Raw genomic sequence first — 26,451 nt, 5'->3', positions numbered from 1 at the left:
TTTTTAAGAAGTCTTCATATGTAAATAAGAATTGTTTTAAACTGAATCATTGGGCTTCACTAATCATTTTTTACCATAAATACCTTGTGTAATGTTCATCTGCACAACCTAGAAAGTCCCGGGTGGAATCCTGGCCTCTTCTGAGTCTGTTAATTGCAAAAATCCCAAGGCGTGCTAAGTGTGGGATTGTTCTGTTTGTTATCCCTGGAATAAGAATACCAGGATTTGATCATTTCATTATTCAATCAGCAAAGTGCAGCATCTGTCCAACCCAAATTGTGCCAAGATATCTGCTTTCCTCTAATTGTGGCCCCTTGTGAATCCCAGTTTAGGTTTGCGTCTGTTGTCACTTGAACTCACAAGTGCAGTGAAAAGTTTACAAAGTCACCACCTACGGTGCCATCTTAGGAATAATTTAGAAAAATAAAGATTTAAAAAGTTCAACATTTCAGTCCTTCAAGCAGACTTCGCTGAGCCTTGCCGCCAGTCTGCACCAAACTCAACCTTATACTGCACAAAGGACGCAGCCCTATTCGGGGCACCAAACTCCACCGCAGACGATACTCTGCCGAGCATCAAGCACTGCCACAGCTGATGACTGATCTGTCCCCACTGTGGGCCTGCTGCAGACCTTGCATGCTCAATGCCTGATATATTCTCGACAGCAGCCTCCAATATCAAAAAATAATTGTATGGTTACACATTGTTATTGTGCCTATTGTCTCCTAGGCCCCATCTCTGACAATCCCTCTTTGTACCTCTCCACCTCACTTTCCTCCCTTAAGATACTCCTGAAAATGTACCTCTTTGACCAAGCTCTTGATTATCCAACTTAATGTCTCCATATTTAGGTTGGTGTCATTTTTTGTTCTGTAATGCTTCTGTGAAGTGCTATGGGATGCTACCTTGCATTAATTGTGCTATATAAATTGTTGGATGATTATTATAATGGTGTAATGGGCAATCTTTATGTGTAAACTACAGTACTGAATATTCCTTGTGCTGCACATTGTTATGACATTTGGATATGCGCATTAAAGATAGGTGTATAGTTTAAGTACTGAATAAACACATTAAAGAAACATAGGCATTAACACTGGGAGTTGGCCATTTGGCCCTAAGGCTGTGCCTTAGTTGATCGTCTCCCTTATTTCTACCTCCCACATTATCCTCATGTCCTTTAATTCCCTTAGTATCTAAGAATCTGTTGATCACTGTGTTCAATGATGGAACATTTGTGCCCCTATAGGTAGAGAATTCCGAAACCCATACAACCTTTTGAATGATGAACTTGCTCCTAATCTTTCCAGCTAACGGAAAAATCCGGCATCGATTCCATCAAATCATATAAAAATTTGATGTTTCAAAATGAGATAATCCTTTATTCTTCTAAATTTAGTGTGATGTAATCTCAGTGCATCCAGTCCTCCACATATGAAAAATGTCCCTTACTAGGGAGAGTCTAATAAATCTTTGTTGCTTCATTCCAAGGCTTCTTTTCACCTTTAAGTAGGAAACCACAGTTGTCCACAAAACTCCAACTGTGGTCTCATTAAGGCCCCATATAATTTTGTCAGAAATTTGGAGTGCTGCTGCTCAAAATAAAAAATTATTATTATGTTATACTTCGTAGCTATTCATTTGATGTAACTCTGTACAATTGGTATTCATAAGAACGATGTGTTTTTTGAGAATGTCATTTGCAATTACCATGTTATTTTACTTTATTTTCTAGAAAAAATATGCAACGGAATAAACAAGTGGCTATGGGCCGGAAGAAGTTCAATATGGACCCTAAAAAGGTGTGAAATCAATTTATTTCTATTTTCTCAATTTTTTTGAGTCTGTTTCTCATTTCAAAACTATTCTGGTTTTGTCAAATACTTGTACTTTCCTGTAGTCGTTTTCATAGCAACTGTGTAATAAGAACAGGGAAGCAATCCAGTGCTGGCTTGCCTTCTGATGTTACTGTCTTCTGTGGAAAGTCACTTAGCCTCCATTTAAGCATGAAGATAAGGAAGTACTAATTGAAACAATGCCATTCAGCCTGAACAACCTTGTGTAATTTGTCCAGCCATTAAGTTAATTTCTTGAAAATGGGTAATACAGCCTGAACGAAGACATGCACTTTTTAATTTTACGTGAAGATTTTTGTTAACATGTATCACAAAACGAAATCTCAAAAACTTCTGAATTTTACACTAATATTTGATTTGGTACCAATAGCAAAAGATTGACATTAAGCAGGTGGATATGGTTTTATGTTTTGCCTTTCTTCTACATTGTGGAAAAAATAAGCAACAATCGTTGTTTACTGTTCTAATGAAATGTGTTAGCTGGCCTGTGTTGTAATTTGATCTAAAAAGATGTAGTTCTTTATTCTCTTTTAAGTTTAAAAGCACCAAACTTTCAGCAGTCTAGAAAACACAGAAATAACAGAAAGACAAAACTAACATGGCCAATTATCATTATGAGTCTACTCTTGATCATCAGTAAAGTCATAGAAGTCATTAGTAACAGTACTATCAAAAAAAATTTGCTCAGTAACAACATGCTACCGATGCCCAATTTGGGTCCCAGAAGGGTCAGTTTGCTCTTGGTTTCGATACAACTTTGGTTTAAACATGGATATAAGAGTTGAATTCCAGAAGTGAGGTGAGTGTTACTACTGCTCACACTCCGGCATCAGGCATCAGGACCACATTTAACCGAGTGTGGCATTGAGGAGCTCAAGTGAAACTGAAGTCAATTGGAATCAGGGGGAAACTCCCTCAGGTTGGAGTCATGCCTGGCACATAGGAAGATGGTTGTGGTTGTTGGATGTCAGTCATTTCAGCTTCAGAATGTCACTAAAGGAGTTCCTTAAGGGAGTAACCTATGTCTAGTCATGTTCAGCTGCTTCATCAATGAGTTTCCCATTATCATGAGGTCAGAAGTGGGAATGCTTGTTGATGGTTGCACAACGTTAAGCACCATTTACGACTACTTAGCTACAACATTCAAGAAGTTTGAAACTGTTCAGGACAAACCAGCCTGCTTGATTAACATCACATCCGCAAGCATTAACACCCTCCACCTCCGATGCTCAGTTGCAGCAGTGTGTACCATCTACCAGATGCACTGCAGAATTTCAAACACTTCCAAATGGACAAGAATGGCCAGGTAGAGAATATTAAAGTCACGATATCCGAAGTAATTATATATGCTAGAGATTCTAATTGGAATCTTACTAACTTCTTAAGCTTCTTTTTTGTTATAATACTTGAAGTAGTGGAATAACGTAAAATGGAGGCTCTGAAATTTATTGTTTTAAAGTTATTCATTTGAATTAGAAATATGATTTTTTTTTGTTACAGGGGATTCAGTTTCTGATTGAGAATGAACTTCTAAAGAACACCAGAGAAGATATTGCACAATTTCTGTACAAAGGAGAGGGACTAAATAAGACAGCAATTGGGGATTACCTAGGAGAGAGGTAATATTCATTTTTAGTTTTTTTTTGATTAAGTGAGCAGTTGGTACTCCACACAAGAGGAGAATATCAAGAAAAATAAGGCTCACACCAGTGCTTGATCAGTGCTGTATTCTCTCATCACCACTTCGTAAAAATTTGAGCAAATGGCAGCTCAAAGCTAATAAGCCCAGAAAATCCCGACATAAAAGATCCCGGTCCTAACTCAAATCAACAGTGTGGAACCCTGCCACTGTGCAGTAGCAAGAGGTGTATCTCATAGAGTCATAGAATCTCTACAATACAGAAAGAGACCATTTGGCTCATCAAGTCCACAATGACACTCCGAAGAGCATCCCACCCAGACCCAGACTCCACATTATTCCTGTAGCCTTGAAATAACCAGGGCTAATCCACCCAGCTTGCACTTCCCCGGACACCACGGGGCAATTTAGCATGACCAATCCACTTAACCTGCACATCTTTGGACTGTGGGAGGAAACCGGAGCACCCAGAGGAAACCCACGCAGACATGGCGAGAATGTGCAAACTCCGCACAGACAGTCACTCAAGTCTGGAATCAAACCCAGGTCCCTGATGCTCTGGGACCAAATCATTCAGTCCCTCAAGCCTTTCCAGGCTGAGCAAGACAGAAGGGGAGCCTGCACTTCTGAAACGGTGAGAGAGCACGCAGGTATGTCAGATTCATAAAGAGCAGGAAAGAGAGGAGTTGGGGCATTTTGAACATGAGACAGTGGGTCAGCAGCTTCATAAAGAGAAAAGCGGATCTGTGTGAGGGGGGCAGTGACGTTGGGAGAGAAAAATCAGTAGCAGAGAGCCCATATAACTTGTTTCTTCCTGTGAGACCTGAAGTGTGACGTGACAGGAGAGTAAGACCATACGGATTAGGAAAAGGAGTAGGCCATTCACCTGCTCTTCCAATAGGATCGCAGCTGATTCAAAGTTTTTCACATCCACTTTCCTGCCCTTCCCCCATAACCCTTGATTCACCAATTGATCAAGAATTTATCTTTCTGAACCTTAAACATACCCAAGGACTCTGCCCCTTGGACAGTTCCTCGAGCACTCAACCCTCCGTGAGAAGAAATTGCTCCTCCGTTAGTAAAAGAGCCCATGGTGTTGGAAGTGGTACATTGGCATGGATATCGAATTGGCCAGTGGCAGGAAACAGCAAGTGGACATAAGGGGTTCTTTATCAAGTTGGTGACCTGTAAATAGTGGGGTTCCTCAGGGATCAGTGCTGAGACCACAACTGTTTACAATGTAGGTTAAAGATCTGGAGGAAGAAAATGAATATACTGTAGCCAAATTTGCAGATGACACAAATAGGTGAAAGGCAAGCTGCAAGAGGGATGCAAACCGTTTAGAGTGGATATTAATAAAAGGTTAAATAAATGAACAAAAAGTTCATAAATTGAATATAATGTGAAGTTCATTTTGGAAGGGAGAGCAAAAAAACAGTGTTGCTTAGATGGAGAAAAGTTGCAAGACAAAGGGTATTGGAGGTACTTGTACAAGAAACACACAAATCTGCAGGTTAAGAAATTTGGGAATACAAGTGGAATGTTGACTCTTATTTCAAGGGGTTTGGAGTAAAGGAATAGGGAAGTCACACTTTAACTGTACAAGGTGCTGGTGAAATCACATCTGGAGTACTCTGAGCAGTTTTTGGGTCCCTTATTTAAGGAAAAATATTATTTCATTAGAAGCAGTTCAGTGAAGGTTCACCAGGGTGACCCCTGATATGTCAGCAGTGTCTTATGAGCAAATGTTAAAAGGTTGGGACTCTACTCTTTGGCATTTAGAAGAATGAGAAGTGATCTCATTGAAATAAGTAGGATTCTTAAGGGGCTTTATAGGGTAAATGCTGAGAATCTAGGACCAGAGGACATAGTATTAGAATAAAGAGATTCTAATTAAAGTAGGTGACCAGTCTTTCAACTTGCAGATTTTTTTTTTTTGACCAGAGTCTCAACATCTTTATTCATCCATTATTCCTTACTCTTACCAGTGTTACCCTTTACTCTAACAGAATTATCATGCCTCTGAACTCTTGTTATCTCACTTTTGAAAGCCTCCCACTTGCCCGTCATCCTTTTATCTGCGAACAGACGACCCTAAACAACTTTTGAAAGTTCCTGTCTCCTACTGTCAAAATTTGCCTTACTCCAGTTAAGAACTTTAACTTATATACAAGGCCTATCCTTTTCCATAACTATTTTATAACTAATATAATTATGATCACTGGTCCCAAAGTGTTCCCTACTAACACTTCAGTCACTTTCCCTTACTTATTTCCCGAGAGAAGGTCATGTTTTGCTTCTTCTCTGGTAGATGCATATTTATATTGATAAAGAAAATTTTCTTGAACGCTTTTAACAAATTCCTCACCATTCAAACTCTTAACACTATGGCAGTCCCAGTCCATGTTTGGTAAGTTAAAATCCCCTACTATTACAACCCTATTATTGTTACAGATACCTGCGATCTCTCTACATATTTGCTCCTCAGTTTCCTGCTGACTGTTGGGGGGCCTATAGTACAATCCCATCAAGGTGATCATCCCCTTCTTATTTCTGCGTTCCACCCATATAGCTTCATTGAATGATCCCTCGGAAATATTCTCTCTAAGTTCAGCAGTAATGTTTTCCCTGATCAGATACTCTACTCTCCCTCCTCTCTTGCCTCTCTTTCTATCCTTCCCAAAGCATCTCAATCTCAGAACATTGAGCGGCCACTACTGTCCCTCCCTCAACCATGTTTCTGTAATAGATATGATGTCCCAGTCCTCTGTTCCCATACATGTCCTGAGTTCATCTGCCCTACCAGTAAAACCCCTTGCATTGAAATAAATGCAGTTTAATTCTTCAGAGTTACCTTGTTCTCTAATTTGTTCTTTCCTGTCTTTTCTAATTAACTTGCTCTCTTTAACTTCAGAACCATCCTTATCTGTCTCTCTATGGATAGACTGGACTCTTTTCACTGGAATGTAGGAGCTTGAGGGGTGACCTTATTGAAGTTTATGAAATCATGAGAAGCATAGATAAGGTGAATAACAAAGATCTTTTTCCTCGAGTGGAGGAGTTCAAAACTAAGGGGCATATTTTTAAGGTGAGAGGAGAAAGATTTAAAAGTGATCTGAGGGGCAATGTTATCACACAGGGGTGGTTCGTGCGTGGAATGAACTATCAGAGGAAATGATAGATGCAAGTACAATTACAATATTTGAAAGGCATTTGAACAGGCATATAAATAGGAAAGGTTTAGAGGAATATGGGCCAAATGAAGGCAAGTGGGACTAGTTCAGTTTAGAAAACTTGGTCGTTTTCTGCTGTTTTCGTGCTGTATGACTCAATGACTCAAAGTCTCAATTAGAGCAGCAACCTATTAGTTTATCCAAAATTCTTCAAACTTAGAGGCTCGGAAGTAAGCATCTGCTCAACCGTCTCATGAGATTCCTATTCTGCACCTAATTTATTATGATGGGTTTTATTTTTGCCTCCAAAATTCCTCATATGTATTCTATCTTCATGTTTTACTGTTCTGGTGCAACCAGGGAAGGAGCCTAGCCAGGTGATTGAAGTTTCAGTTCTCTTTGGAACAGTGATCATAATTTCATAAGTTTTAGGATGGATAAGGATAAGACTGGCCCTTGGGTGAAAATGCTAAATTTGGGGAAAGCTAATTACAACAGTATTAGGCAGAAACTAGAGAAATTAGATTAGGGGTGGCTGTTTAAGGATGAATCCACATCTGACATATGGGAGTCTTTTAAAGGCCAGTTGACTAGAGTTCAGGACCAGTATGTTCCTGTGAGAGTGAAAAATAAGAATGGCAAGGTTTGGAAACCCTGCATGAGAAGAGGTATTGAAAGGTTAGTCAAAAAGGAAAAGGCAGCATATTATAAGGTTTATGAAACTGGAATCACAAGGTCATTGAGGAATATAAAGGAAGCAAGGAATTAAGAGGACTGAAAGAGGCCATGAAATGTCCTTGGCAAGTAGGCTTAAGGAGAATTCCTAGACGGTTTGTACATATATTAAGAGCAATAAGGTAGCTAGGGAAACAGTAGGACAAAGGAGGGAATTTATGCGTGGAGCCAGAGAAAGTGGGTGAGGTCCTTAATAAGTACTTCTCATCAGTATTCACCAAGGAGAAGAATATGGATGACGGTAAGATCAGGAAGGGGTGTGTTGATATAGTAGACCGTGTCATTATTAAGGAGGAGGTGGTGTGGGTGTTGGTTGTCTTGAAAAACATTAAGGTAGAAAAGTCCCCAGGGCCTGATGGGATCTATCCCAGGATACTGAGGGAGGCAAGGGAAGAGACTGCTAGGGCCTTGACAAAGAACTTTGCATCCTCTTTAGCCACAGGCAAAGTCCCAGAAGACTGGAAAGTAGCTGATGTTCCTTTGTTTAATAAAGACAACAGGGACAGTGCAGGAAATTATAGGCTGGTGAGCCTTACAGAAGTGGTAGGAAAATTATTTTTGAAGATTCTTTGGGTCAAGATTTACTTGCATTTCGAAAAGAATAGACTTACTAGGGATAGTCAGCATGGCTTTGTGCGGGGGAGGTCTTGCCTCACAAATTTGATTGAGAATTTTGAGGAAGTGACAAAGATGATTGATGACAGTAGGGCTGTAGATGTGGTCTACATGGGCTTTACTAAATCATTTGATAAGATTCCTCATGTAGGCTGGTTCAGATGATTAAGTCACATGGGATCCACAGTGAGATGGTAAATTGGATACAAAATTGGCATAGTCATGGAAGACAGAGGGTAGTTGAAAGGGGATTTTTCTGACTGGCGGTCTGTAACCAGTGGCGTTCCACAAGCATCAGTGCTGGAACCTCTGTTGTCTGCAACATAAATTATTTGGATGAAAATGTAGGCTGTCTGATTTAGTAAGTTTTCATACAAAATGAAAATTGACAGAGTTGTGAATAATGAGGAAAGTTGTCAAAGGAAAGATCAGTTGGGAAGCTGGATGGAGAAATAACAGATCAGATTTATCCAGACAAGTGAGGTGATGCATTTTTGGAGGTCAAATGTAAGAGGAAAGTATGCAGTAAATGGCAGGACGCTTACGAGAGTTGACATACAGAGGGACCTTGGTGTGCATGTCCATAACTTCCTGAAAGTGGCAACATTAGTGGATAAGGTGATAAAAAAGACATACGGTATGCTTGCCTTCGTCAGTGGGATATTGAGTATAAAAGTTGGCAAGTCAAGTTGCAGCTGTATAAAACTTTAGTAAGGCCACATTTGGAGTATCGTGGTGACCAGAACTGCACGCACTGTAGAAAGATTGTGGAGGCTTTAGAGTGTGTGTGCAAAAGAGGTTTACCAAAATGTTTCCTGGATTGGAGTGTATTAACTATAAGGAGAGGTTGGATAAATTTGGGTTGTTTTCACAAGAGCGTCTGATGCTAAGAGGTGACCTGATAGAAGTATGTAAAGTTTTGAGAGACGTGGCTAGGGTGGATCATCAGAGTCTTTTTCCCACAGTGGAAATGCCAAATACATGGTTTAAGATGACAGAGGAAATGTTTAAAGGAGATGAGTGAGGTAAGTTTTCTATGCAGGAGGTGGTAAGTACCTGGAACACAGATACGATAGCAACATGCAAGAGGCATATGGACAGACAAATGAACAGGTGGGGAATTGGGGGCAAAGGGCGATGTGCTTTCATAACAGCACAGACTCTGAAAGCTTAATTTTAAGGATCCTACTCACCTGATAACAGTGATAAATTACTGAACCAACACATTCATATTATTTTGCCAGCTGTCATTACCTTGGCTAAGAGCCTGTGATGGTCACCTGATGTGTCCCCCCTATTGTTCACTTGTAATATACAGAATGGAATGCTATAAGTTGTATAGGATCCCCAAATGAAATTGAGGTACAAATGGGTGAACCCTATATTGCACCTTTTGTATCAGCTTTTTAAGTGACCTAACTAACGATGCTTTGAAGGGGTGCTGTAAGCTATCTAGAAAATAGCTCAGGATCTTAGTTTTACTGTTTAGGAGGAAGAGGAGTGCTATGCCTTGGCCCACAGGAATTTCTGGACGCTTGCTTCTCCATATGAGACTACCCTAGGCTCCAACTATAATTGTAGCAACTGGCTGATCGTCTCCTCTCTCAAAAGCACAAGCTGCTCCATATTTCACCAGTTTTTTGCAAATAAGATCCTAAAATGATTGCTACTTCAAAGTCATTAATGGACAAGCAGTGGACCCATTTCATACCATGCTTTCCACCCTGGTTGTGATCCTCATGTTAAGGTTGCACCAAGGATGTGACCTTGGTTTTGAGGTTCCCAAGCTTCACCAAATTCAGCTGAAACTTATTTGAATTGAATTGGCTACATTCCTTTTAATGGAATGCTGTTGTTCCTGGCAAAGGGTTTTGTTCATTAAAATCATGCCTATGGACTGTAATAAAGCTGTAATATTGACCAAATGTTGAAATGTGGCAGTGTATTCTACATTGAAGATCACAACATAAAATATGTGGTGATTTTGTATAATTGTATTTTAATCCAAGTGGCTTTTAAAAAAATCTTAGCCTGGAGCTGTGACCCTTTTCTTGATGAGTGAAAATTTGCAAAGCTTGGGGAAAAGGGATTGAAACTAATTGAATAACTCTTTCAATGAGCCAGCTCAGTGTTTTGGACCATATGGCATCCTTTTGAGCTAGATTATTCTAAGTGACTAATTGATTATGAAATAAATGGAACAAATGCCAGGTCTCGTTTTCTCACAAAATGTTGCATTCTATCCTCATGCAGGGATGAATTTAACATCAGGGTTCTTCATGCATTTGTGGAGCTTCATGAATTCACAGACTTAAACCTGGTGCAGGCATTGCGGTAAGCATAATTACTAATGACTGTATGCAAAGAAATAAATATTTTCTTCTGAGTAGCCAAGCATATGAGTAGCTGCCTTCTCCTGCCTCCACAGAAGTATATTAGAATTCACTTTTCAGAATCACACAAAATGGATGAGAGGGATAAGACCAGATTTGCACAATGTGTGTAGACATGTTGCTGAATAGTTTCACATTAGTTTTAGTTTTCCAACGATCTTTCAAATATAAAATGTTATCCTTCATAATTTTATTTGGACATAAAATGCATCCAAAAGTGTAGTATTATGGTAAATGAATACAGTTTGAAATACATAAACACGTTCTTATGATTTTCCAAACTCATAAAATCTTCTATTTGCCTTTAGTTTAGAATAAGTAGTTTAAATTCTCTACTTGTGTGCCTAACACTTCTAGGTGCTTCACTAATTAAGGCAGTGCACCAACCATTGTGCAAGTGAGTCAGAGAGACCAATATAGTGCTGTTTCATTCAATATGATATGTTAACTTCATTGGTTTTAGCAGATTATGCTACCTTTCATTTATGATGAAGAACATTGATTGGGATTCCTCCTTCTGATTGTTATCCAGCAATTCTTGTTTTAAACACGTTTGTGAAGCATTTCAAATGAATTAAGCTTTGGTGTAAAGCATACCATCTCTCTGAAAGTGTAACAAACTGAAACACCAATGTAGGGACTACAGTCTGAGAAAGGATAACTGAGCAAGTTATCAGAGGATGACTGGCACTGGATTATGCCCAGGAGTTAACAGTGGAGTGTAAAGGACTAGAGAAAGTTGGTTGAATAGATATTTTTAAAACATAACTCATTGCATCACTGGTCGAATGCTCATTTTAATTCAACAAATATAAATGACAAAATTGTTAGAATAATATGTATTCATAGAATTATTTATTGTTTAAAAATAGTTTGAATGATTAAGTTTTCTACTGTCTTGAGGTGACACTGCATATAACTATCTCAATTATATTTTAGTCAATGCTTCAAGTAAGAGGGAATTCCACTTAGGTTTGAGCTGAGAAATTATTTTACTCAGAGGGTTGTGAATTCTGCCCCACAGAGGGCAGTGGACGCTCAGACATTGGGTATGTTTAAGATAGAGATTGATGATTTCTGATTACCAGTAACATGCAGAGCTACGGGGATGAGGTGTGTAAAAGGCATTGAAGTGTTCGTTCAGCAATGGGTATGTTGAATAGTGTAGCAGGTCCAATGGGCTGAATAGCCTACTCCTGTTCCTATGTTTCTAATAATTTTCATGGACATGAGTTGAAGGATTGGTAGATGAAGTATTCATGCTTAATACTTTTCATGGATGTGTGTTTGAAGGAATAATAGTGAACTTAATGAAAAGATAGTGGATCAATTTGTTAACGTTTCTCGTTAATCAAATGTCTTTTGATAATTGGAGATGCCTGCCTGAGCTTGTGACTGTAAGATTGCATTATCTACTTCGGCGCAGTGGCTCAGTGGTTAGCACTGTTGCCTCACAATGCCAGGGACCCGAGTTCGATTCCACCCTCGGGCAACTGTCTATGTGGAGTTTGCATGTTATCCCCATGCCTGCGTGGGTTTCCTCCGGGTGCTCTGGTTTCCTTCCGCAGTTCAGAGATGTGCAGGCTAGGTGGATTGGCCATGCTAAATTGCCCACGGTGTTCAGGGATGTGTGGATTAGGTAGGCTATAGGGGGAATGGGTCTGTGTGGGATGCTGTGAGGGTCGATGTGGACTTGTTAGGCCAAAGAGCCTGTTTTTAACACTGTCGGGATTCTGAGATTAAAAAAAAATTCTAAGGATATTGGTTGGAGTAGTTGGTGACTTTCCTGTTGAAGGGTAGAGACATCCCAAATTATCTCTCCTGTTGTGGGTCCAGTGTGGTACCTAAAATCCTAAACCAGTTATTCATGCACGAAAAGCCCCTTAAAGAGCTTGTCAGATGTCCGCTGAATGACTGTGTCTGCAAAACTTCCCGGTGCCAACTGGATTTGATCAGAGACATCTGTCTTCATGCAGCAGAATGTCAGACCAGTAACTATCTGAATATCTCAAACTTCATCCCTTCTGCTTTCAAGAACTATTTACTTGGCCAAAAATGTATTTCATTGACTGCTGTGTATGTGTTTGTACATATTATTTAGACAGGTAAACATTTATATTTTCACCTATAAAATTGTGTTTGTTAACCAATTTTGTACCTTCGTTAATTAAGTTTTGTTTTATAATAAACAAATCATTTTGTGTTTGTTAATGAAGCCTGGTTAATGGGGTATTTTATTCAAAGTCTAGTACAGGGGAAATCTATAATTAGCCATTTTTGGAACAGGCTAGAACAACTTAATTAAAGTTGTAACCCATGGAGAAATGGGAGTAGAGATTATTTCCTCCCATCTCAGTCATACTTTTTTTGTGCTCTAAAATATCAAGTACACTGTTCATAAAGAAATGTTGGTGTTAATGTGGAGAACTTTTCTGTCTGAAATGAAAACACATTTATTCAGGTAGATGTGATGATTTTCAACTTAGTCACATGAATGACAATATAAATTAAAGTTAGAATCTATGTATGAGAATTCAACTAAAATTATTTTTGTTTAAACATACAAAAATTTTAGGCAGTTCTTGTGGAGCTTCCGGTTACCCGGAGAGGCGCAGAAAATTGATCGGATGATGGAAGCTTTTGCACAGCGATACTGTCAGTGTAATCCTGGAGTCTTTCAGTCTACTGGTATGTTTGATAATATATGTGTATTACTGCCAGTTAGTTCAATAATAATTTGTAATTTGTTTATAATATTATTTTCATAGGCAAGTCCTTTTTGGCTTGTTTCTATTTTTTTCTGTTGATGTACCAAATTGTAAGTTTGAGCAATTATTAAGCGTTGAGATTATTAAGTGCAATATTAACAGATATTTCCATTTTTTCTACTTCTGTAAGAAAATGGTTCTCAAGGGGTTAATGTTCACGTTACATCGGCTTCATCCATAACACACACAGTCTCTGGGCGGAGACAAGGAGTTCCTCTTCAGCTTTTGAAGGAAGTAGATGTATCTATACCTGCTCCCTAAGGTCCTCGGAGTAATTATGCCTGACTAAATATATTTGACCTTATTGCTTTTATGCAATAAACCTTCTTGTTATCGAAGAGGGAGGATATGTCTTAGTGGTATTATCATTGGACTATTAATCCAGAAACTCAGCCAATATTCTGGGGACCTGGGTTCAAATCCTGCCATGACAGATGGTGGAATTTAAATTCAATTAAGAATCTGGAACTAAGGCTCTAATGATGACCGTGAAACCATTGTTGATTGTCGGAAAAACCCATCTGGTTCACTAATGCACTTTAGAGAATGAACGCTGTCATCCTTACCTGCTGTGGCCTACATGTGACTCCAGATGCATAGCAAAGTGGTTGACTCTTAGCTGCCCTCTGTGCAATTAGGAATGCATAGTAAATGCTGGTTTAGCCAGGGAAGCCCACATCCTGTGAGTGAATATTAAAAAAAAATCCATGGACAGAGAGCAAGCTAACATTTCAAGTCTATGTGCCTCTTCGTCAGAGCTGAAGTGAAGTGTGGAGGGGACAGCATTTATGCTATAGTTTGGGGGCTGGGAGTGGGGTAGTGGGTCTAGACTGCATCCTATACCCACTGCCCCCCAAGCTATCTCTTAAATGCTGCCCATCCACACATCACTTCAGCTCTGATGAAGAGTCATCTAGTTGGTTTGCTCTCACTCCATGGATGCTGGCTACCCGCTGTGATCTCCAGCATTTGTTATTTTCAGTACAAATTCCAGCATCTGCAGTAATTTGCTCCCAAAATAAATCGCTAACTTTATAGATACCCTAAAGTGGTAAATCCTTTATCAATATTCACTAGATAGTACCAATATAAAGGTGACATGGTGCCAGCAAAATACCAGAAGCAACTCTTGCCCAGTACCACATAGTGGTAGAGGTGACAAATATCACAAGGTACCAGGAGGGGTCATCAGGAAAATATACATTATTACCTGAGTACAGTATCATCTACCCTGAAACATAAGCTTTCTGTAAATTTGTGCACTGGTGTATTTTCAGTTTACAATATCTATGTATCTGTTTTTTCATGTTTCAACACATTTCAGAATTTATCTTATATCATTCTTCATATGAGCTCATGCGTAGAGATAATACTTATTAACTCATGTTTATTCCCGAAATGTTTTAAACCTTTGTACTGTTCAGAATTGAAGTACAGTTTTCTTTTGCAGATACGTGCTATGTGTTATCTTTTGCTATTATTATGTTGAATACCAGTCTACACAATCCAAATGTTAAGGATAAACCTAGTGTGGAGAGGTTCATTCTAATGAATAGAGGAATAAATGACGGTGGTGACTTACCCGAAGAACTCCTAAGAGTTAGTATTGCAATTGATTCCTAATTTTGTATTTGGAGGTGGGTGATGGGGTGGATGGATGGAGGTGTTGCTGGTGGTGTAGCATATTATAAAAATATGTATTTTTAAAGGTGAAATTAGCATGGATTCATTGGTATACCTTCCAAATCCTTACACTGTTGGCAGTTCAGAAAATCCTAGCTGAAGTAGAGGGCAGCACGGTGGCTCAGTGGTCAGCACTGCTGCCTCACAGCGCAAAAGGCCTAGGTTTGATTCCCCCTTGGGCAACTGTCTGTGTGGAGTTTGCACATTCTCCCCGTGTCTGTGTGAGTTGCCTCCGGGTGCTCTGGTTTCCTCCCACAGTAAAAAGATGTGCAGGCTAGGTGGATTGGCCATGTTAAATTGCCCATGGTCTTCAGGGATGTGTAGATTAGGTGGGTTTGGAGAATGGGTCTGGGTGGGATGCTCTGAGGGTCGGTGCAGACTTGTCGGGCTGAAGGGCCTATTTCCACACTGTAGGGGTTCTATGGATGTGGAGGAATATAGAGAAGAAAACAGTGCAACTATAAAGAGAATAAATTTATTGTAACAACCAAAAATTTCAGAAATAAATCGGCAACAGCCAATTTAGTATAAAAATATTTCACCTGTACTTAAGTGTTTTTGCTCTATACTTTTCTCTATTTTCTCATCATTCTTTTCATTTCAATTATGTTGTTTTAACAAATTATACCCTTAGGATTTAAAAATCCTTAATTTACCTTTTTGTTATTGCCTCTGTTCACATCATTCATTCATGAGATTAAGAACAATTTTTGTTTATTTTCTGCCATTGAAATTGCTTTTTTTTGTTCAAAATTGGTTTTGGAACCAATGAAATGCCTGGGTTAAGGAGACTGACCTGTCATCAGGTCAGACCTTGATGTAAAAAAGACGTCCAAGTGTGCAAGTCGTCACCATTAACAAGTACATTTGCTGGAAACTGTTTCAACCTGGACAAGTACTTTCACTTAGAGTAGCTGGAGATTTAAATACTTACAATGGTGCTCATAAATGTTTGTTAATAAAACTTAACCTTGTTAGTTAATAATGTATACGAGTCATTTTGCTATTTTATTAACAGAATCTGTATGAAAGTATTAAGAATGAACCCTTCAAAATTCCAGAAGATGATGGCAATGACTTGACTCATACATTTTTCAACCCGGATCGAGAGGGCTGGCTCCTCAAGTTAGGTGTGTTACTTATTCTGGTTTTAGAAGAGTAACTTTCTCATTGACATCATAATTTCATTACCATAAATCTGTTGAATTGTGTTGTGTGAAAGTATGTTGGTATGCTTTATGAAACTAGCTTGCAGAAATTTACAGTGAAAGGGAACAATATGGGTACTTGAGCATTAGAACATTGATGTATTAAAATCACATAGAATCCCAAAGTGCAGAAAGAGCAGTTTGGCCAGTTGAGTCTGCACCGACGCCCCCCTACACAAAGGTGATCCCACCCAGTCCCAGCCCCTCTCCGACCCTATCTCCATAACCCTGCATTTACTATGGCTAATCTGCTTAGCCTGCACATCCCTGGACACAATGGGGCAACTTGGCATGGCCAATCGACCAGCCTGGCACATCTATGGGAGGAAACAAAAGCACCCGGAGGAAACCCACACAGACACAGGGAGAACATGCAAACGCCACACAGACAGTCACCTGAGGCTGGAATCAAACCTCGGTGCTTGGGCCACCGTGCCACCAATAAAGTATGAACTATTGCAAACTTGGGCTCAGTGTTTCATACAGATACAGTAACGCTTTAGTGTTAATGTAAGGCAACATGCATTATATAGATAATACAAATTTTAAGTCAAAAATAAATGGAGGAAACTTAATTCATAGTATTTTTAATTGTCTAAGAAATATTAAATCATTTGTGAGCCATTGCTGAGTTGACACTTTGAATTAGAAGATTGAAGGTTCAATTTCCACTCCAGAGGCCAGTGCACAAAAATTTTGGCTGATACTCAATGTAGTACTGAGAGAACCCTACATTACTGGATATATCAACATTTGCATTCAACATTAAACCAAACATTGTCTGCCATATCAAATGTAAGTAAAAGATTCTGAGGAATTATTCATTGGAGAGCAGGAGAATTATCCTCAGTGTTCTGGCCAATATTAATATCCCCACAAATCTCAATAAACAAATAGACCATATGGTCATTTTCACATTTCCTGCAGAGCACAAATTGGCTGCAATGTTTCCTTCATTATAATCGTGATAACATTTAACATATCTAAGTATTTACTTGGCTGTGAAGAAATAATGCACCAGAAAAAAAATCTTTTACACTTACTTTCGACTAACCATTCAATCATGAAATGCACCTATGAAGTCAAACAGTATTCCATTTCTCATGCTTTTCCAAAAGACTGAACAAGCCTTTCATTTTTCTTATTAAATAATTGGATGGATGCATTTATGAAGCTTTGTCTAGGTGAATAGGTTCTAAGTAGAATAAAATCAAGTCTACATTTATTAAATTCTAAATAATATAGAACAATATAAAAGAGATGTAAACCAAAATGTCAGTATATTTCAATATAAAACTAATATTACAAGAGTAAGTTATGGTATTAATAGATAATTGCATATGTGGGAGTTTACTCAGATCTAAAATTAAAAGCTAATCTACAATTTTTATCTGTTCAGTTTCAATAGTTTAGACGGCAAGCATATTTTCAATTTCTGTTCTGATGAACAAAATTTTTTGCTGTTGGTGAAATTAAATAGTTAAATAAACTTAGATGAGTTACTCTTTATTTCAAATGCTAAGTATTTAAATATATTGTGGCATTCTGCCACTCACGTGTGAGTTTTGAATCTAAGCCAAGCTGGGATGGGATGAAAACCTTTTCCTTGCTGGCTAAAAACAAATTTGAGCAAAATTAGTACATGTCTTGGTGGATTGAATCTACAGTATTAAACTTAGTGATTTTAACAGAATTGGCAATTATATCCTAAGAATCAATAACGAGGTGTGAGGTGCAGAGAAATCCATTATGATATAGTATGAAGTATCCAACTGATATTGAGAAAGAATAGAGGGAGCTTTTTGCCACATCAAATTGTGTTTCACCTTAATCGACCTAGGAATGCTTAATGTTGGCACTAGCTTACAAGAGAGGAAAATATATTCAATGTTTCACAGTGGCAGCCTTCACAAGATGCATACAAATGGTTTCCTCACTTCGAAATAGGTTGCATGTTTAACCCTTTTGATAACTCATATTGTGTGTACATTAATGCTAAAATTTCAGTGATGTAAGTATTTAGTGTTCTTTTCCTACTGAGTAATTTGCCTTTACTTAAATGTAATGTTGGGAGTGGATAAACAATGTCACTATAAACCTTAAAGATTTTTGCAGCTTCTAAAATGTAAAGTTGTTTTTGCGTCATTGTCAAGTCTGAAATTAACTGTGAATAACTGAGATGAATGTTGGGTGTGTTCTGTGGGGAGATGGATTGAAGATTGCACAGCTTGTACAGCAGTCATTTTACAGACTTGAAGGATAACATGAATGCTTGGTCAAGGAATAGTAAATGCTATTGAGGAAAACATTTAATTATTGATTTTACTACTAATTGTCATATGAATATATGAATTAGGAGCAGCGGTAGGCAAATCTTTACTTTGTACCTGCTCTGCCTTGCAGTAAGATCCTAGCTGACTTGATTGCTTCACATTACCTGGCCCGATAAATGTTCACCTCAGCCGCATTTTAAGGAATAGATTTCCAAAGGCTGTCAACTATCTTTGAGAAAAGATTTCTCTTTATCTCTGTGTTAAAAAGATGACTCTGCATTTTGAAACAGTAACCCTTAGTTCTGGGTTCCGCTAGAGGAAATATCCTTTCCACCTTCAACCTGTTAAGATCCCTCAGGATTTTATATGCTTCAATCATGTCGGTAATAAACTTTAGTGACTAAGGTACCAATTGTACCAATTAGATTTATTATTTAGCATAATTGCTAGAAATACCAGTAACAGGTTGATTGATGATTGTACTTGAGATGTAGTCATTCATGGAACATTTACAAGATATTGATGCTCTGTGATGTGACATCAGAAGGCATGACTTAGTTGTCCTTGACTAAGGGAAGAGTGAAGATTTTTGTGCCGATAATCTGAAAAGCTGAGTGGGTTACAATATTTCAGCCCAGCAATAATAATATCATCAAATACAAAACATATAATAAAGTTCTTTTTTTCATTTTGATTATTATATATATTTCAGTAATTTTGCTTTGCCTCCTTATGTTTAAAATTGTTTATTTTCTTTAACCCTTTGAGCGATCCAGTCTGGCATCTTTGTACACTCATCTGGCAAGAGAATTTTTCTTAGACAAAACAGAGAATACAAAGGATGCAAAGTGCCTCAGAATACAGTTGTGACTCCTTAATCTGACAACATTTAGTCTCTAATTGACTATATTTGAGATTTTTCTATAAATAACTGAAATTGACAGAAAAGATAGTCAAAACAAAAAAATAAAGTTTTATCTGGTTTTCTTTTGTTACTGCAGCTGCTTTACTATGCTGTAGAGCTAAAGTCTTTTAAAAAGTTTTGAAAAATTCAGAAATGAACAATCTATTGGTAACACATTGAGTTCTTTAAGTGTATCTGCTGATGTCACAGCTTCAAGCCCCGTTTATTATCAATGCAAAGATTTTACCTATTTGAATTGAGTTTGTCTTTCTCAGTAAATATGTTTATTTATCAACTGATATCCCATTCGTTTTAGAACCATTGAGCAAAAGTGGCCATCAGAAGTCCTGTAATGATCAGTGGCCAACGTCATTATCAGGTTAACCAGAATAGGTTTATGTCACTGTTTGTAATAAAACAAAGAAAAGAATATTAAAATACAACCAAAAATAACGTACAGCCCACTGTTGCAGATGAGTTCCAACACTTGTTTCACAAGAGGAAACATTCTGAACTGTGAAACACCCAAGACATGATAGTCTTGAACTTGCCAGAACTAGGGAGACAATCTATTAATTTTTATCAGGGTGGTGTTTTGAGCATTTATAAGTCCACTTGAAATGAAATGTGTGACATTCAACTGGTTTCATACCATGTGAAATGCATTTTTTGTTTTCACATGTGAAATAGCAAGGTTGAAATTGTCAAATCATCCTCACAGAATTAAAGAAAAAATAACAGCCAATGCATGATTTAGAATGTTTATAATGAATTAGGTCTAGATTTTGTGGAATTAATGGTGATAAACAGTCAGTGTTCACTGCCATCGCTCTTTTTAAAATTGTTAGTAACATCTAGAGTCCACACAATCACAGTTAAATACCAATGTCTAGAAACTGGTATCAGTGGTTCTGTGCTTCTCCAGATGGTGCTCTATTGAGCTTCTCCAGATTATAATAAATTATAAACACTTGAACGGACAAGAACGTCTTATTTTACACACTTAGTCTCTCAAAAAAAAACTTGAAAAGGCTTAAGTTTGTTAAATGAACTGCAACATGACTTTTAATCATATGCTGAGTGTAGAATTAGTGATAAACAGCCTCACAGCCCTGAAAAAGTAATCTTACGTTTGTTGAACGTCTACTTTTTCTGTTATGATAGTAAATTCCATAGGTTTTAAGATATTTAAAGATTGTCTATAGTTTCTTATCTTTCACCTTAATCCTATGCGTGTGTCCCAATCAATTATTTTGCCATCTATAAAATCTAACAATTAAAATGAGGGGCTTCAGTTGTATACTGTTCCTGGTTTGCTGTCTGTGCAAATACTTCAGTGTGATTTGCTGTTTACCTTGATGTTTGATGACGCCATCATTGCTGGATGCAACGAGATCCACTTGACTTGGCAGCAGAAACAAATTGATGTTGGAAAAGTATCACTAACTATTTGTGAGCAGATTTTGAAGTCAGTAATGTGTGCTGTTGCTTCACTACTGACTCCAAAATCCAGCCCATTAAAAAGGTAAGATACAAATTTAGAGTGTTTAATAGGAGTTTTGCCAGTAAAAACCCAGTATGGAGAAAAAGGGAACAGTTTCTCATGCTCATATTTCAAAGCAAAGTCAGTTTATCAAGTCACTTCTGCAATTCTAGTACTCAAAGGGTTAATTTCTAAAATTAATTTTGTTTTCTTTTTAATTTCCCCCCCCCCCCCCCCACCACCATTTGGTTGTTACATGACTGGCTGTCTTTCCTTATACACACAGGAGGTATGTACCATACTGACATGTAGCTAATTGTGCCCAGGGTGCTGCTGGTCTTTGTCTTACAGCTGGTGGTAGAGGCGTGCTGCTTTCATTAGCGGGTGTTTGTTAGCAATACGCTACATGTGAGCTTACGGTAGCGGTACAGTGGATCACTCTTAAACACATACATGATTATGCTTTTTAATAAAGAAGATGTCTTTCTGCTAATTGTTTATTGGTGAATCTCAAAAATGATCTGTGCTATATGTTTGCTTTTAATTTTAATTAGTATTAATTAACCAGTTGAAATGCAGATATATCATCTATCCCATTTTGAGCAGTGTACCAAATGTAATTTTGCACTGAAACAGAAGTGTATCAAACAACATAGTAAATATCCACATGGGCATTATGTATTTAAGTGTTTCCACTGTACTGCAATGTTGCTTTATTTGGTGATCAATCTGTGGCCTTTGTTTGACAAAAGTCAGTTGCATTTGCACTGCCATACTGATTTTTTTATTCTAATTGTTCTTCAGATTAAAAGAATTATTTCATAAATGGGAATATCCAGTGCCTTTACTGCGAAGATTAATAAGACATTTTACATGTATGATAAACTGATGCTTGACACTTGAAATTAAACATACTGTTTTGATACAGTAATATGAGTCAGATTATATGTATTCATGCCTAAAAGAACGAGGAATATTACACAGAAATTAATTTGGGTTCCCATTTATTTCCAGCAAGCCAAGAGTTTTGTATGACAATTATTTTTTCCACAGGCTTTTCATTTGTGGTCACTAGTTATGTGTGATTTAAAATATTTTTTAGAATCCAGATTTAGTTGCCAGAACTCCAACTGCTTTATGTCTTAATTATTAATAATTATCTCTTACTTTTAATTGTTTAATTAATTCAGGAAGTTAATATTATCATCTCTGAGTTCTCTGCTTTTTTTGTCAGTGGTTTAATATTCTGGAAATCCATACTTAACACCATTGTGGGACAGCATCATCACAAGGGTTGAGACGGGTTTAATGAGAAGATTCAGTATGCCTATTAGCAATGAATGGATTCTTGACAACATCACCCAAGTGCTAAGAACATAAAATTGAGAGGGAAATGTGTAGAGGATTCAAGGAAAATGAACTAATTGTGTTGATCATTCATATACCCAGCAGTGACATCATGGGCAGAATACCCCCTTCACTATTCTATGAATAGTGCAAGATAGTTAAGTTATACTGAAATGTAAAAAAGTCAATATCAGATTAATTTGATCTTTTAAAAAAAAGTTCCTTACAACTATAAACATGCAACATTTTATTTTGATTAAATTTTCATGTAAATTCAGTTGACAACATAAGTCATCATTTTTGTCAGTCAAATTATAAGCCATTCGTTCATGGTTAAATTTGAAATATTTTTCTGTACCTTCTCTGAAAAATCATTTCACAATTTGAGCTCCCTTACACCACATACTCATCTCAGCCTGAAGGCATGGTTAAGTGAAATGTTACTGAATAGATGAGCAAAGGATCAAAACTACTTCTGTATTTTCACTTAATCCTCACCCTTGGAATGTTTGCCTCCTTTTCTTTTGGGAGCCTCCAAAGCACTTTGTTGGAAACTAGAAATTCATCTTGTGAAGAATTTCAAGTCTAATTTTGAAAACAAATTTCTAGTCAGAAACAGTATTAAGAAAGTCTTTCTTCCTGTCAGTCTTCAAGATCTACATTTACAAACACCTTGATGATTAAATGCACAGATTCCATATTCACTGTTTTGTAAAATAGTTGAAACTCATTTTGGTTTAAGACTTCACCAGCAACTTTATGGATCACTAATTTAGTGTAAAATATTTGAGTTTTCTTTTATATAAAGCACTGAGTAGCTATATCAACTTTCCAGAATAATATTTTTTATTGATAGATGTTTAACATTCCAGTTTAATTTACTTTCTGGCAGTGTTATATATTCCTTCTATTCAGTACATTATAAAGGCAGAGTTAAACTAGACATAAACGCTTCAGGACAGAGAACAAAATATAATTTTGTTAATTTACGCTGTATTTTAGCAACCTGCAAAGTATGCATTATCCGTGTCTCCTCTTAAAAGAAATTATTTACTTCACGTAACTCCAATCTTAAAAACTTCCTTATTAGCATGATACTATGGAGTGCAAATTGGAGCAATAATGTGCACTACTGTGATGTCAAGACACAGTTGGTCAAACCTTCAGTTTTAACTGTACTCTGCCTGATGTGTTCCGATGGAAAGGTTATCTGTGTTAATCTTCCTGGAGAATGACTGGAAGCATAACTGCTGGTTGTCTGGGTACAGCCTCGGTTCTATTCTTTCAATTCCAGAAAGAATGGACCATGTGCCCTACACATTGGTCTACATTTACAAAGGAATGGGAAACTATAGGTTACTCTCTTTATTAAAATGTAACACATCCACAGTAAAAGGTAAAGTCACCCTAGTCCTGCTGGACCATAGGTTTAACCTGAGGGTCACCATGTCTCAGGTGAGGTTGAGAAGGTGCAACTTTCATGGTAGCCTCAGTCAATATGGGAATTGAACCCATGTTGTTGGGATCACACTACATTGCAAACCAGCTGAGCTAACTGATCCCCGAGAAACCACACTATTGCCTGAAACATTGCAAAATTTATTAGTGTGAGCAAGGCAAGAATTGTGGTGTTTAGAAATGGTCTACACCTATTTTGTAAGAGACATTTTTTAGCTCTACCTTTACAGTGTCGGATAAATTATTCTCAGGTCCTTCATTAATAATTTAAAGGTGATCAGAATAGCTTTAGGTTTTCTCATCCTTCCTCTCTCATTTCCACTCATTATTCCATATAGATGATCCAGTTGCAACTGAAAATCCTTATTAAAAAATCGGAACAAATCCACATTGCACCATTTTGTGCACAGTGCATTTCTATGCTAATATGAGTTCAGCTCTATATCACACTTATTTTTCTGCAAACTTTAAAACAATAGCATATATAGTTTTTAAACTGGCCAGAAGATATAGCAGAATAAAATGTTTTGACATTGTGTTGCTGTATTTGGGAAATATGAAAGAAAAGTTCTTCCTCATTTTTCTTTATAAGAAAAAGAATCCAAGTCCATTATTCTTATTAATTCCAATTCTACTTAGTGGGGAAAGAAAACATTGAAGGTCTTTCCAAAAATGTATTTATCCACAGTAGGCAATCCTGCTACTTCTGGAATTTTCTGATTTCTCAACATTAACACCCAAATAATGATCCAGCCTTTTAGTGGAAAACGAACAAAATCTGAGATTGCTGCATTTCATCTGTAATTCAACTCATTCTCTAGATGGGCACTCGGTATTGTACAAATATAAAAACTTCTGTGCTTTTAATGAAGAAGTTACTTTTTGAACAATTCAAGGAGGCAGGCTCTGATGACTGAATTAGTTTTCCTTCTAACTGCTTTACTCACTTTTATATTAACAATAGACCAATACTCTTTATAGAACTGCACAAATATAGTTCTGACTGATATTCTGACACTTGGTTCCTTTCAATTATTTGAAGAAACAGTTTGTTCCATTTCAAAAAATTATAATGCTCATGCAAACTCATGACCCAACTTGCACGGTAATGTTATTGTAATACAGTCTTGATTTTGGTCTCGTTCTTGGTATAATGCATTTAGTTTTATAAGTTTCCTGAATTCAAGCAACAAGTTGTTGTAATAAAAAACTTGATTTTTTTTAAATAGCCACTACCATAAACCATTTAAATTTGTTCCATGGAAATTTCATTTGACCTTACCGGCTTTCTTTTAATCTGGCATGTGAAACAGTGTGAATAGAATTGAAGACTGTATACTGTGACATACTGTAATGTGCAAGAAATTCATTTATTTTGGGATACAATTGATCCAGCTATTCTTAGTGATGTGTTTTGCAGGAAACAAACTAGAAAAATCTCAATAACCATTTGAGACTACTTTATTTGGATCATACACAAATCAAGACCTCGAATCTCTACAATTTCAGTAGATATTTCAACATTATTTTTAAAAATTACAGTCTTTCAGTACATGTAAATTTATCTACAACTTACTTTTTCAAACAAGTTTTCCACGCCATCCTGCTCCAGTAGGTACAGCAGATTGTTGCAGTGGATCTCCTCATTTTTTCACACCATATATTCAACTCAGAACTCAGCTCAGAGCTAATGGAATAAATTGTATCTAATAAACTGTTGTTGATCCCCAACAGGCCTTGGACATGTAAGCATGAGTTTGGGAAATAAGAAGGTCACCTTCTCCCTCCCCAACTTTAGTTTCATTTGTGTCTATCTATTTTTATGAGGTCAAATCGTATTAAATAATAACTATTCCTTCATCATTATATTAAATGTATAGAAAGCATGCAGGTAATGACAGTGACAAGGAGTGTAAGCTGTAAAACATTTATTTTCTAATGTTTGGTCCAGAACAGTCTTTCAACTAATTTACTTTATGTGCAATGCAAGATATTAAACAGACACAACAGATGTACCTTTGTCAACATTTAAAAGGGGATCTAATTTTGACATACTCCACCTTCATCATTTTTCACTAATCATACTTATTTCCTTTATTTCAGTCAAAGCAGTTCATATTTTCATGTTTTGTCTTTTCGTTATGTGGATTAAATTTATCTTTTTTCTAGCAACTATATTATCGAGCAGTTTTTGACACTTAATGTGATCTTGTGGGTGACGTCATATGTAGAAACAAATCATGCTATCTCTTTCTGTGCTATTCGTCTCCAAGCATTGCCTTTTTTTGTCATTTTCTCAGCTTATGATCTTCCACAATATTCATCACAATTTCATAAGCTAATAATAAACTTATAGTCTTTGTTCCAAGCAAAGATAATGCTTCCTTTTGAATCAGCAATAGTGACGTAATTACATGCAGAACTTTGGGAAGTGGCAAATTCATCGTGTCTGTCTCCTAACAGTGTAGCAATCAAAAAGCTAAGCTATGACTCGAGCTTAATGACAAGTTGTGAATCTTTTGAGTTTTCTCTTTTTATTTTCTTTTTGCCAAATGCTACATTCATCAAACTTCAGGTGGAAGAGTGAAAACATGGAAACGACGTTGGTTTATTCTAACTGACAACTGCTTGTACTACTTTGAATACACCACGGTGAGTTAGGGGAATTTCTAGTTTTGGTTAGTCTGGTTACCTTCTTTCTTGAATTGCACACCATTTTTAAAAGAGAGGGTTATAAAACCAAATTTCTATTTTTCTGTTTATCTGGTTATGTAGCAATACACAGATTAGCTATTGAAGAGAATCCAGTTATGAAGGTTCAAAGAGATAGTAGGAACTGCAGATGCCGGAGAATCCGAGACAACAAGGTGCAGGGCTGGATGAACACAGCAGGCCAAGCAGCATCACAGGAGCAGA

The 26,451-nt window shown here is 37.2% G+C and overlaps 1 protein-coding gene across 4 annotated transcripts in view; it reads left to right on the top strand.

Annotated features, from left to right (window-relative positions):
* cyth1b (cytohesin 1b) overlaps positions 1–26,451 on the top strand; it is a 216,147-nt gene that overhangs the window by 173,484 nt on the left and 16,212 nt on the right. For 3 of the 4 annotated variants that reach the window (XM_048610838.1, XM_048610837.1, XM_048610839.1), the window contains exons 4-10: positions 1,736–1,802; positions 3,357–3,475; positions 10,272–10,352; positions 12,987–13,099; positions 14,630–14,778; positions 15,881–15,993; positions 26,109–26,187. In XM_048610838.1, the coding sequence (XP_048466795.1) occupies positions 1,736–1,802; positions 3,357–3,475; positions 10,272–10,352; positions 12,987–13,099; positions 14,630–14,778; positions 15,881–15,993; positions 26,109–26,187 (721 nt within the window). The remainder of the gene's footprint in view (positions 1–1,735; positions 1,803–3,356; positions 3,476–10,271; positions 10,353–12,986; positions 13,100–14,629; positions 14,779–15,880; positions 15,994–26,108; positions 26,188–26,451) is intronic. The other variant, XM_048610836.1, reaches the window with a different exon arrangement.

This window comes from Rhincodon typus, chromosome 23 (genome assembly GCF_021869965.1).
Source record: "Rhincodon typus isolate 14 chromosome 23, sRhiTyp1.1, whole genome shotgun sequence".
Classification (NCBI taxonomy): Eukaryota; Metazoa; Chordata; class Chondrichthyes; order Orectolobiformes; family Rhincodontidae; genus Rhincodon; species Rhincodon typus.
Note: the sequence above shows the minus strand (reverse complement) of the source record. Positions and strands in the feature narration are given on the sequence as shown.